Genomic DNA, 13,237 nt, shown 5'->3' with positions numbered 1-13,237 from the left:
TACCCACTCTATGATGGAGAGTGGGTCCCTTTTGTCCTGATCCTTGCCCTTTCCTAGGGTGTCTGCCCATTGGAAGATGACACCGTGGAGGTGTGGCAGTCTGCCCAATATGATGAATCTGAAGGGCAGGCCCGGATCGTACCTGTGGGCCTGCCTGGCAGACATTGCCTCCTGAACCTTCTGCAAAGCAGCTTTGGCCTCTGGAGTGAGTTCCCTGGGAGAACTAGGCTCTTCCCCCCCTTTCAATAAATTGAAAAGAGGGGCTAGGTCTTCGTTGTTAATACCTAACCAGGGTCTCACCCAGTTTAAAGACCCACACAGCTGCTGCACGTCGGCTAGAGTCCGAATTGAATTTTTTATGGCCAATTTCTGCGGAACAATGGTCCGCTTGTTTATCTCTAAACCCAGGTACTTCCAAGGTGGCATTTTTTGAATCTTATCTTCTCGCAGCTCGAACCCTACAGCAACCAACGCACTGGTTGTCAGTTTAAGCGCGTGTGTAAGTAGATCGCTGTTGGGGGCACAAATAAGAATATCATCCATATAGTGCTGGATGATCACGCCCTCGGTGGCTGCACGCACAGGGGACAGCAATGAAGAGACGTACCACTGGCAAATGCTTGGGCTGACTTTCATGCCTTGGGGAAGAACTTTCCAGTGGTATCTCTCCATTGGGGCTTCTCGGTTGATGGAAGGAACTGAGAAGGCGAACCGTGGTGCGTCATCAGGGTGTAGGGGAATTTGGAAAAAACAATTTTTGATGTCAATGACAGCTAATTCCCAATTTTCTGGTAACATCGTGGGGGACGGCATCCCTGGCTGGAGAGGACCCATGTCTTCTATTACATTGTTGATGGCGCGAAGGTCATGAAGGAGGCGCCACTCGTCTTTGCCAGGTTTTTTCAGGACAAAGACGGGGGAATTCCAGGGGGATGTTGTTTCTTGGATATTCCCTTTGGCAAGTTGCTCCTTCACGAGCTCCCGAAGCGCTTTTAATTTCTGTTTATTGAGCGGCCACTGCTCTACCCACACTGGTGTATCTGTGAGCCAATTAAGTTTTCGGGTAGGACGCTCTTCAGTGACTGTTGCCCGAAAAACCTGGGGGGTCGGGATGTTAATTGTGACCCCCCACTGGGCCATCAGGTCTCTCCCCCATAAGGGTTCTGTGTAATCTAATACGAACGGGCGTAAATAGGCCGATTGTCCGTTCGGCCCCTCAAATTTTACGATGTTTTTTGATTGCTTTGCCAATTGAGAACCCCCTACACCTTGAATTTTCCCTGCCACGTTTTGCAATTCCCAGCGTGACGGCCAATCCCGTTCGGGAATGACTGTTACGTCTGCTCCTGTATCTAGGAGACCGCTTAGGTGTTTGTACTCCCCATCCTTCCGCATATAGCAGGAGAGCTTTGGTCTTTCCTTCCCTATGACCTGGGCCTGGCACACCTGGTAGCTCTTCTTCGCTGACTTTTTCCATAGATCCTCAGGGTGTGCCGGAGGCCCAGATGCTGGAATGGCTTGGGCGATGATTTGGCCCTTGGGAAGGAAGACTGGAGGATGGGGGCAGTGCAGCCACACCACTAATCGCTCGGTGTTCCTAGATGTCAGGGATGGTGCAATAGTGACTTCGAGAGGCGTGAATTTTGTGTCCCCAAGAACGATGTACTTACTGTGGAGGTTCCTCCAGGTTCCTGGGTCTTCTGTGTCGACAGCGATGGAGTGCCAGTCGCTGTCCCTTAGGTGCAGAGCTTCAGTCAGGGCCAACCTATATGGGGAGAAACCAGATACGATGTTAAGTATCGGCTTGGGCTGGTTCGGGCCTCGACCCAGCCAAGCAGTGGGAATGAAATCCACATCTTCTCTCATATAGGCTGGTTTGTCAGCCATAATCTGGTGTGTCAAGTCTAGTGAAATGTCCTCAGGTGGGCATTGCAGATAGTCGTCCCTCCCCTCCTCTGATGTTATAGAACCCACCATATTTATGTCCTCGCGCAGGGAGGGACTGCGCTGATGACTCAGTTTTTTTGTTTTCCCCCCGAGTTGGGGGCACTCTTTTCTTGTTGCTGCTGTTTAAACCTAAAAAACTCGTCCCTCAGCGGGCATTGGGAAGCCCAATGTCCCTTCTGCTTACATAGATTGCAGGCCTGATGGTGCTGTTGTCCCCTCGGGGGTGCTCCTGTAGGGCAGCGATCTGGAGAAGGGGTGGCTGGCGGTGTCACGGCTTCAACGAAGGCTACTCTCTTTGTGGGTGGTTTAGGAGTCTCTGGAATGTCTTTAGCAGGAACTGTCACCTTCCTCGCACAGACTTGTAGCATGCTTTGAAGGGTAGGCTCAGGGTCCAGGGGCAGACTGAGGATTGCTTGCCGGCACGCGTCGTTAGCGTTCTGCCTCGCAACTGTGGCAAGCATCCCCTCTCGCAGCCTCTCGTCCGGGACCTGAGCCTCCATCGCGTGATGCAAGCGATCCACGAACGCGACAAAAGGTTCTAGGGATTCCTGCTTTAGGGACAAGAAGTTAATAACCGTACCGCTGGGTCTTAACTTAAAAAACGCCTTTTCTGCTGCCCTAGTGCTGACTTGCAGCGCCTCTCTGGGGATTTTTTTCGCCTGCTTGGTCCCCATTTTCCAATCCCCCTCCCCACACAAGTGGTCTAGCGATATTATAGCCCCATCCTCATCCCTAGAGCTATCTGCATTGGCCCAGAGGTCAGGTAACACCTCTCTGATCTCCCGCTTCCACTCGGACTCCCAGATGAGGAATTCTCCGTGGGTAATTAAACAGGAGAAGAGAGTTCGCATGTCTGCTGGGACATATTCTTTGGAGGAGAGGGTTGCTTTTAATAAGCCTCGGAAGTATTCGCTTTCCATCCCGAACCCCTTCTTGGCCTTGCAGAGCTCTTTGATGGTCTGCTGGGGGATGGGGGACCACTGTGCAAGGGGCCTATCCCCCTGCCGCGGGGTACAGGTGACAGGTGCGGCCGAGAAGGCAGGTAGGGATTGGGGTGGATCGGGGTTCCCACGCTCCCCCCCCCCGGAACCGAAAGCGTGGGAACTGGAAGTGGGGTCGTGGGAACCAGGGGACGAGGCGTGGTCTGGAGCAGGAGGAGTGGTATGGTGGGGACTCCCCTCCCCGGGGGTGGAGTTGAGGGGTGGGGTGTTGAATAATTCAATGGAGGGGGAGTTGACGGGGGGTGGAGGAGGGAGGTGGGCGGAGAAATCCGGGGAGCAGAAGGGGTTGGTCTGCCGGAAGGGATTATGGGAGGGGGGAGGACAGGGATCATGGGAAGAAGGAGCACGAGTGGCGGGAAAACCCACGCGGTCACCTCCATCTTGTGTCCTGGGGAAGGGGGAAGAAGGGAAGGCATTTCGTGGGGTTTGGGGATGGAGGATGGGGGATGAGGGATCTTCGGGGGTCTGGGATAACTGAAAACGAACGGAGTCTCTACGGGACGGGGCTGTACAGCGCGGGGAAGAAGGGGAACGGGTAGAAGCAGAGACAGTGCCTGCACCGCTCTGCGGGGTGTCTAGGGTATTCTCAGAGGGGCCAGAATCTGCCTGCGGGCAATGCCGGGATGCCTGTCTGATAATACCCGACTTCGGGAGAGAGGGAGAGTTTTGCCGCAGTTTTCCCGCAGCGCCCGCCGCAGCCGCAGCCTCGGGAGCAGCGACAGCGGCTGCCCCGCGCTCTGCCGCAGCGGCAGCCTCGGGAGCAGCGACAGCAGCCGCCCCGCGCTCTGCCGCAGCGGCGGCTGCCGCATCGTACTGCAGCGACTGGGCTGAGGGACAGGGAAGCGGAGTAGGGTTATATGAACTACCCGCCGAACTGGGGATCGGTTTGTTTGCGGCTGGCTGTAGCAGACTTTCGTAGCGATATTTAATTATATCGCGAATTTGGAGAGCCAAATGGGTGAATATGGAGAGAGAGAGATCTGACTGTCGCAGGATCTTCTCCGCTACCTGTTCCCAAAAAGGGGCTTGGTATAATTTAGCTGGCGAAATGTCAGGGAAAGTTTGCGACAACAACTGAACGAACCGTTTTACTTCAGATTTTTTAACCTTAATTCCCCCCACTAAAAGGATACCCACAACTTGGGAATAAATGCTCTTCTGCGGCACGGACAGCCTTGCACCCATGGCTGTTAGATGTTAAATCGTGCTGCAGCGCCTACGATTGGGAAAACACGAACGAAAAACAAAAGACCACACTTCCGGCTTTGTCGCGGTCCTTTAGCTTCCCGCCCGGAAAGGGAAGCACCAAAAACAGGAATTTTTTCCCCGAACCCCGGGGAAAAAGAAACCCACCAAAAAGGGATCCTTCCCCTAAAACCTAGGGGAAAGGAACCAACCAAAAAAAGGACCGGGAAAGCCCCAGGGGCCCCTATACTCACAAACCACAGGGGTCCGAGAGGGAAGGGTGGAAAAGAAAAACCAATCGCAGGGCTTCTCCGCGAGAGAATCGACTCTGGAGGTGCTTTCCAGAGCTGCCGATCCTGTCCCCAAGAGTGCCACCCACTAAAACGTGGGTCTGCTCTCGCCGGGGTAGCTGACGGCCAGGAGGACGATTCTTCAGGTCTGCGCGACCCTAAAATCCTCAAACGAGGGTCCAACGCCGCGAAAACGGGGCCCCACGTTGGGCGCCAGCTGCCGCGCTCCCGCCCCGGTTCCCTTTATCTCAGCCCCGGCTAGCTCTTGTGGGGCGAGGGCGGGCGATGGAGGCACCCTCCGCCGCTCCCAGCTGGGGTTTGGAGAGTGCCTTTGTGGGTTCCGGGCAGCGCTAGCAAGCCTCGCGGTGGTAAATGAAGAGCGGATCCTGCTGGGGGCTAAGTCCGAGTTTATTGTAGCCCAACGGGGCTAAATATCCTAGAACGGTGCCAGCCAACAGGAACAAGCACAAGGTGCTTGCACTGGCTTATAAACTGTAAGGGAGGGGTATCCAACGACCAATGGGGATAGGGATAGGGGGTGGCTCCGGGATGGGGGGATATGGTGGGGTCCAATGGGGGAAGGATATGGGGGGAGCCCCAGGTCCTCGCCCAATCACCCGGTGCCCTGAGTGGAAGCTTCTGGATGGATGGGAAGGGGCACCGAGTGATAGACAAGGCACCCGGGGGGGGTAAAATGCCTCTTTCAGGGTGATGGATAGATACTGGGAAGGCGGGAAGGGCGGACAAGGCGGGAAAACTGGGGATAAACCAAGTTGCACACGGGGGTACAAAGGAATAAACCAATACATAATACAGGGATAATAAAACATATACATAACGCAACTCCACACCTCATACTTTCTTGTCGACAGTACACAAATTTGATGCACAATTTCTGATTGCAAATTCCTGGCTAGGCCGATTAAAATGATATAAACACAGTCTTATGAGAAAGAACTAAGTACAGAATATTTCTGAAAGGCACCTCCATGCCGCCCAATAAACGACACACGATCTATGATTTTGCACACAGGTGAAGTATTAAACAGAGATTTAAAACATGGCTTGAGATCAAGTCACAGTTTAAGTAGTCTGTTGTACATACTAGGGTGAAGTGTTTGAGCCAGCGCTGCTAAAATACTGCCAGCCAACCCACTGGCAAACTGGCGGGTGCAAGAGCCGCAGCGCCGGCCGCGAACGCGCGGTCAGCGGCGCTGCTCCCGGGAGAGGGCGGCAGAGCTCGCACAGGGCCCCGGGCTCGCTCGCACAGGGCCCCGGGCTCGCTCGCACAGGGCCCCGGGCTCGCACAGGGCCCCGGGCTCGCACAGGGCCCCGGGCTCGCTCGCACAGGGCCCCGGGCTCGCTCGCACAGGGCCCCGGGCTCGCTCGCACAGGGCCCCGGGCTCGCTCGCACAGGGCCCCGGGCTCGCTCGCACAGGGCCCCGGGCTCGCTCGCACAGGGCCCCGGGCTCGCTCGCACAGGGCCCCGGGCTCGCTCGCACAGGGCCCCGGGCTCGCTCGCACAGGGCCCCGGGCTCGCTCGCACAGGGCCCCGGGCTCGCTCGCACAGGGCCCCGGGCTCGCTCGCACAGGGCCCCGGGCTCGCTCGCACAGGGCCCCGGGCTCGCTCGCACAGGGCCCCGGGCTCGCTCGCACAGGGCCCCGGGCTCGCTCGCACAGGGCCCCGGGCTCGCTCGCACAGGGCCCCGGGCTCGCTCGCACAGGGCCCCGGGCTCGCTCGCACAGGGCCCCGGGCTCGCTCGCACAGGGCCCCGGGCTCGCTCGCACAGGGCCCCGGGCTCGCTCGCACAGGGCCCCGGGCTCGCACAGGGCCGGGCTCGCACACACACAGCCCCGGGCTCGCACAGGGCCCCAGGCTCGCACAGGGCCCCGCTCGCACACACACAGCCCCGGGCTCGCACAGGGCCCCGGGCTCGCACAGGGCCCCGGGCTCGCACAGGGCCCCGGGCTCGCACAGGGCCCCGGGCTCGCACAGGGCCCCGGGCTCGCACAGGGCCCCGCTCGCACAGGGCCCCGGGCTCGCACAGGGCCGGGCTCGCACACACACAGCCCCGGGCTCGCACAGGGCCCCGCTCGCACAGGGCCCCGGGCTCGCACAGCGCCCCGGGCTCGCACAGCGCCCCGGGCTCGCACAGGGCCCCGGGCTCGCACAGGGCCGGGCTCGCACAGGGCCCCGCTCGCACAGCCCCGGGCTCATACACAGCTGAGCTCCGCAGCTCCTCACTCCCTTTGCTAAACACGGAATGGCGGACACTGCCAACAGGCTGCTCTCCCAGTACAAACTCAGCGCAGTCTGCCTGATCAACAGACCATATTTAGATGCTGCAATATAAGAAATGAGCCTACTCAATGAATTCTATTTTATATAAGAGTAATATACTAGCAACAGAAATAAGTCAGACTGGATTAATACATCAAATCGCTTTCTCAGTAACACATAGTTGTAGGGCTTTTACTGCTGTATGAATTCTTGCTTTGTACTCTAGGGAAAACTTTCAATTATCATTGTCATAAAAAATAACGCAAAAAACTTAACTAAATCACAAACACTATCACCTTAAAAGCTTCATCTAGAATTTTAAAAAGTAGCAGAAAAGTATTCTCTAAAATATCCAGAGCAGCCATTAGTATTACAAAAAATTGCAAATTGCTTTAAATTGGGATTTTCACAAACACAAAATTTCTTTAGTTTATCACAACATATGAAATAAAAGTACAGCAACTTTGTGTAGAAAATTCTAACTTGTGGAAATCTGTGGAAAGAGAACTGCCTACAGACTGAAAGATGTCTTTCTCCCCCATTTGGAGATGAACATGACATAACTGTTACCATAACAAACACGTATTTTCCAAGGCTAGGAAAGAAGCACTTAGATGCAAACTCACAGCATATTTGAAAAATTCCATCTACTCAGAACAATTTTCACATGGGAATTGCCAAATGTAATGTGGATAAATGTTCATGAACAACAAGCAGCCATAAACGGGAATGTGAAAGGATTAAACTGGGAGGCAGCTAAGGCTGTAACATTTTTTGATTTGTTTATACCTCTTTGTAAAAATGCAGCTGATAAAGGGTTGTAATTTGCTATGCAGTACTGAGGACCATTTTTAAGGTGCTGAATGTACTTCCGTAATTCTTACTGAATTCAGTCTAGTTCATGAAAAGTAGCACATTGCAGCCCTGTATCTTAGAGCTCCCTGCAGCACTTTGAGTATTTGATGCATGGTAAATAGCACAGGAAAAAGGTACAGAAAGCCAGGACAATTTGCTGCGAAAGCTATGTGTACATAGACAATGCAGAGCCATAAATAAGTACCCAGCACACTTTTACTGATGCAACACCCCTGCTTTACAGTAGCATGCCCCATGAGGGTATCTACTTGGCAGGATTAATTAACCTTAAGGGAACACCAGAATTTAATAAGCTGAACAAGAGGTATCTCTGCATGGAACTACATATGCTGGATGTGCATTCCCTGGTTACTAAATTGAAAGCAGCAGCAAAGAATAGATTTTACCATATCCATAAAAGAAATCAGGCATACATACTAAGTGGCTTGTTAAAAGCATACAGGAGGCTGAAACAAGGCTAGGAGTAATAGAGTTCATGCTGACATGACTTGGCAATGACATTTGTTTTTAATGAAATAAAAGGAACAAAAAGTACAGTCAAATCAAACTCTATAAAAGCAGACCCCATGGAGATAGCTAGAATGACTGTATAAACTGTAAGTACTTATAAGCAATTCTACCTAAGAAAAAAACAGACTTTCTACCAGGAATATTTTCTGTGATTTTACTTAGAATTATCTCTGATTTTGACACAGTATTTTGTGGGGATGAGAATTAAAAACAAAAACAACTAGAGAATTTACCACTGGAATCAAATCTCAAGAATGCTTTAATTGATAACATTTATCTTAGAAAATATATCTCTATGACTTTGAGGAGATAATTCTGTAATGAAGAATTACTGCATGTCTTGGTGACAATACTCAGCTCTTCCTGAATGCTCAGTGTGACAGAGAGAGTACTGGGATGAAGTTCTGTTATGTGGAGCAGATGATGGATTTCTGGTATACTTTAAGGATTTAGAACATCAGCTTGTTTTATTTTCAGGGCTCATCCTATTGCAGTGTGACAAGCCGTTTGTTGTGAATGTTTCCACTATTTTTTATCTGAAGTGTGGATAGTGCAAAAAGGGCCAGGTGTTCAAATAAAGCAAAGCCCTGAGGTTCCTGAGCACTGCACACATACATACCAAAGAATCAAACTGATCCCGTGGGCAGGCGAACAACCGGCCATTAACGCTGAGAGTGGTGAACACTGAAACATCGTGAGGCTTGAGCACAACCTTTTCTGTAAAAATGAAACAAATTATTATTTATTACAATTTACAGCAGGATTGATCTACCAGCTGCACAGATCACCCTTCTGGGAACAAATTTTGCCCAGTAACCCAATGTCCAGGATACAGAATAGAAGACAGCAAGATCCTCTTTACTGAAGAAATGTGATAACCTCAGCTCAAACCAGTCTCCTAAAGAACCAGAATCCCAGTCCCAAACTGTACAGACAGGTCAAGAAGCCTGTGCTGCTATCAATAGAAACTACCTGCAAAAATTAAACATAATTAGGGAGTCCATTCATTCATTGCTGAGCTGTAAGCATTTGGAGAGCTGTTCTTAAAAGAAATTGTTCTGAGAGCAGTAACTGCTCAAGAAAGTGATGGAAATGCATTACAACATTTCTAAAAGAGCATCACATCACAGGTAAAGAAAAGATAATGAAGTAACTTAGAAAATAGTCTCTTCCAGGAGATATTGGTGGTCAGCAAATCTGACAAAAAATTGCTTCAACTGCAAAAAGTAAAGCTGCCTGGTGTCAGTTCTCAGGAAGTGAACCATTTTTGGCAGGCTCCACTGTTTGCAAAAATTCCTTCCAATGCAGCTCTCATTACCTCTGTGTGTCTCCACACAGTCATACTCAACCAAAACACTTGAGCAATACCAATTCTCCAGCAGAATTCACCCTCCAGTGACGCTCACATTTACACAGCCTAGAGGGGGGCCTGATCCCTGACCCTCTGCAAACACTAGGTCTGTGTGTTTGGCACTAAGTTGCTCTTCAATGGTTTGCATGGACAAAGCAGCCAAAATGGTAGTGACCACTGCCAGAATGTTGTCACTGCAGTGTTTTCTGACATTACTGATTCCCGAGTCTAGTATAAATTTATCCGTGCCTGCCTCCTATTTCTGTTGTTAAAAGGCTCTTACAAGTCTAACAGTGAAGGAACATTGGGTTAGCTGTGCTCTGTAACATGCAGATAGACAAGATTCTCCACTGGTCCTGTCTCCCATGTGAGCTGCAGTCTGTGCCTGCAGTAGAGGAAGGACTTGCCTCTCATTAGGACTTGTGAGAGCTGAACATGCACCTTGTCTGAACTGGTCTTTCAATCCCTCCAAAAATTCTGCTTCACCATAACTGAGGAGTGTTTAAGATGATGTAAGTACAGTACCTCCTCCTGAACTCATCTTTACTATGATGAGGCCTTCTCCAGAGCCCAGCTTGTCTGCTACTGCACTGATCACTTCCTTCACAGAAGAAGACACTGGCACACGGATAGTGGTGTAGGTTTGGTCTATGCAGTATACCTTAAACAGAACTAAAGAAAAAAAACATTGCACAGTTTATTCCACGTGTAAAAAACACTCATTTACCATATAAATTACTATTACTTCAGTAACCATGCCTCACAAAATGAAACAAAGAAACAATAAATCACTATATAGTGATTTATTGTTTCTTCCATTCCTCACATGCTCTACAATTTCAAGTTCTGAAACTTCTGATTTCCCAGAGTTCTGGATTTTGGGTTTTTAGTGTTCAGGACAGTGCCTGTCCTATGAATGAGAAAGGTGCAGCCATATGAAAAGAGCAGTTACTGCCTGTCTGGACAGACATAAGAGGTAGTATTGCCCTAGCAGCAGGAACTGTTCCCCTCTTTGTAGGCTTAGAAACACTGCTATGGACAACAGAAGCTGCATGACTGGCAGGATGTCTGCTCTTCATATGTAGTTAGTTCCAGCTTCTAACATGGTTCTTCTAATGGTCTGATTTATGCCACCAGCTTTCTCAGCTACATCACCATGAATTTTGTTACCTTGTTTTTACTGCTGCTCATTATTATGAGCTATCCTTTAATATCAAATGTGTTGAAGAAGCAGCTGTTTTAGGTGACAAAAGTTCCACAAAGAAACCATTAAGAGTACCTTATCAGTCATCTGAAAATTACTGATGTAACACTGATATAAATTTTACCTTAATCTCTTCAGAGAATCAAACAACAGCAATAGAGCAAACCAGCAGATTTTGGTTTTTACACTGTGTGCCTAGATTGTCAGTTCTAGATCCGTGGTCCATGGCATGATTATCTGCTCCACTCCTACCTTGCAAAGAACAGCTGTACATGTTAGCTCAAACTACATAGGTGAGACAGAGGCTCAAACATGACCTTCAGCTTCCACTCTTTATCGCACTGACATTACCTGCAGCACAGTGTCTTGCTGGTTCTTCCCTGCTTTGGTCATTCCTTATTTAAAGGCTTTTACATCTTCCTCTGAGGAAGCAGTGTTTGATAAAACAAGTAACTAAGGGAAAAGACCAGGAGCACTTCAAATCAACAACAAAGAATAGTGGGCTAGCAAAAGCAAAGAGAGTTTGTTTCAGGCCAGTCTTCAAAATTCTAGGTAGGTACTTTCATTTATTTTTAGATGTTTTTTTTGAGACAGACAAATTTCTATAGATGTTAGTGGCTCAAGAGAACTTAGGAGAGAAGAAACTCACCTTCATCACTGCCCCTGATAGGCTGGCGTTTCTGTGCTCTGTCATCACTTGTGTTGAACAGCTGCAGAAGAACTTTGTGCTGAAAAAGAATCATGGAGATTCACATTAATGAAAGAATAAACATGTGGTACACATGAACTACATTACATCTCTTCTCAATGGCAGGAAAAAGAGTAGCAATGTGAAATCTGACAACGTTAAAAGCTATTTCTCAATGTGTTTTTTTAATATATCCACGATTAAGAAAGAGAAGATTCTTACGAATTTTCCGTGCTTAAGATTTTACTTGAGAAAATGAAACAAATTTTCTTACCTTCTTTTGTGGTGCTTTAGGTTCTTCAGAACTATAAAAAGGTAAAGCATAGAGTATACAATGAAATATTGCCTGGAAGATTTTGTGTACAAAATCACCTATAGAACATGGACCACTTGTCAAACTAGTATATCAATATAATCTTATTTATATATGAAAAGACTAGATGATACCACAGTTAATCTATGACCAAGGCAGAAAAAATATTATACAAAGTTCATGTAAGCATGAAATAAGCTTCTGTCAATCTGTCAGTGACGGTATGGTGTTTGTAAGAATGATGTGGAAAAGAGGGCCATAGACATTATTTCAAATATGCCTGCGTGCAAACTTTCAATTTCATATAACTGAGTGTCATTTACAAAATGGCTTTTTAATAGATATAACCAATAAATTTTCTTCATCAATTTACTGAGAAAAAGGGCAGGGGAAAGAAAGAAGCAAAAACTATGCTTACATTTGCTTTACAATTTTCTCTAGCTCTGGAAGTTGCTCCTTTAGTGCTGCAATCATTCTAGTATCATCTGATACAGATACATAAAATTCCTGTAAATGATACAGAATGGTCTTTAAATAACTATAGGGGTAAATGAGCAGTACTCAGGAGAGAGGATTATGAGATGACATCTGATAGCTTAATGATTATAAAGAATGATAATCTGCACAGAGGAACACATGCTGGGCCCAACCCTCTATTACTTCTACTTGTTTATCTCCAGCTGATTTAAAACAAGAGTTATACATGCAGAAGGGGAGCCTGATGAGACTCCTTAGCTCACTCTGTAACCACTGGCTGCCTGTGTAAAACCTGCATTTTCACAATGGCAATGATAAAGACTGAAAAATCCACAAATAATCTAGCATGATAGGTTTTTTAGTTCATTGGTGTTGTAGTCTTCAGTGCTTGATTTGCTCCTGGGTCACTGACTGACAGCTGCTCTAATCCACTACAGTACCACTCACTCTTAAAGCCTCCTCAAACCTCTGTTATATCTACATGAAACCATCCCAAAGAAGGATCTCGGTGCTTGCAACTAGTGATTGTTAAATTTAACTTCTGGACTAACAAAAGACTATGTCATCTTCAAAGCTTGAAAAGCTTTCCCATGTGGGTGTGTGGGGTGTCTACCACTCTTAAACCCCCTCTCTATTCCCCTCTGCTAAATCTTAGATTCAGTTTTAAGCTCTTTAGGACAAGAACTTTCATTCATCCAGTAACATACCGGATTCTGTTCCATAAACACCATATATAAGAATGGCAATCCCTATCATTTAACATGACATTCGCAGTACATCCTTATCTTAGAAATCCAAGGATATGGCAGCTACCACAAAGAATTTACAAGGGTTCTGAAGTAAAATCTTAAGTTCCAACAGCTGCAGTACAGCTTTCATTCAAATGGAAAGGAATTTTGGTTCTGTAGCGTGGCAGCCCTCCAGCTCCTTCCTTGTACACCTCAGGCAGGCATAAACAGCCCTGCAGTTCAACCTGTAGAGCCCCTGAACTATTAAAAAGAAAATACTAGAAAAAGCACATTCAGCTACTGCTATAACACAAGATACCCATACAGTGCTTTGAAAGGGATCTGCAACACTATCTTCAGAGGTCCAGAGGTTGGCAATGGTTCAA

At 48.4% G+C, this 13,237-nt stretch overlaps 1 protein-coding gene across 6 annotated transcripts in view; it reads right to left on the bottom strand.

Annotated features, from left to right (window-relative positions):
- Positions 1-13,237, bottom strand: part of RAPGEF4 (Rap guanine nucleotide exchange factor 4) — a 152,007-nt gene that overhangs the window by 24,298 nt on the left and 114,472 nt on the right. For all 6 annotated transcript variants that reach the window (XM_021552514.4, XM_021552515.4, XM_077785053.2 and 3 more), the window contains 5 exons: positions 12,065-12,153; positions 11,608-11,638; positions 11,295-11,373; positions 9,967-10,113; positions 8,710-8,807 (listed from right to left, as the gene is read on the bottom strand). In XM_021552514.4, coding sequence (XP_021408189.1) covers positions 8,710-8,807; positions 9,967-10,113; positions 11,295-11,373; positions 11,608-11,638; positions 12,065-12,153 — 444 coding nt within the window. The remainder of the gene's footprint in view (positions 1-8,709; positions 8,808-9,966; positions 10,114-11,294; positions 11,374-11,607; positions 11,639-12,064; positions 12,154-13,237) is intronic.

Source organism: Lonchura striata, chromosome 7 (genome assembly GCF_050655825.1).
Source record: "Lonchura striata isolate lonStrDom1 chromosome 7, ASM5065582v1, whole genome shotgun sequence".
Classification (NCBI taxonomy): Eukaryota; Metazoa; Chordata; class Aves; order Passeriformes; family Estrildidae; genus Lonchura; species Lonchura striata.
Note: the sequence above shows the minus strand (reverse complement) of the source record. Positions and strands in the feature narration are given on the sequence as shown.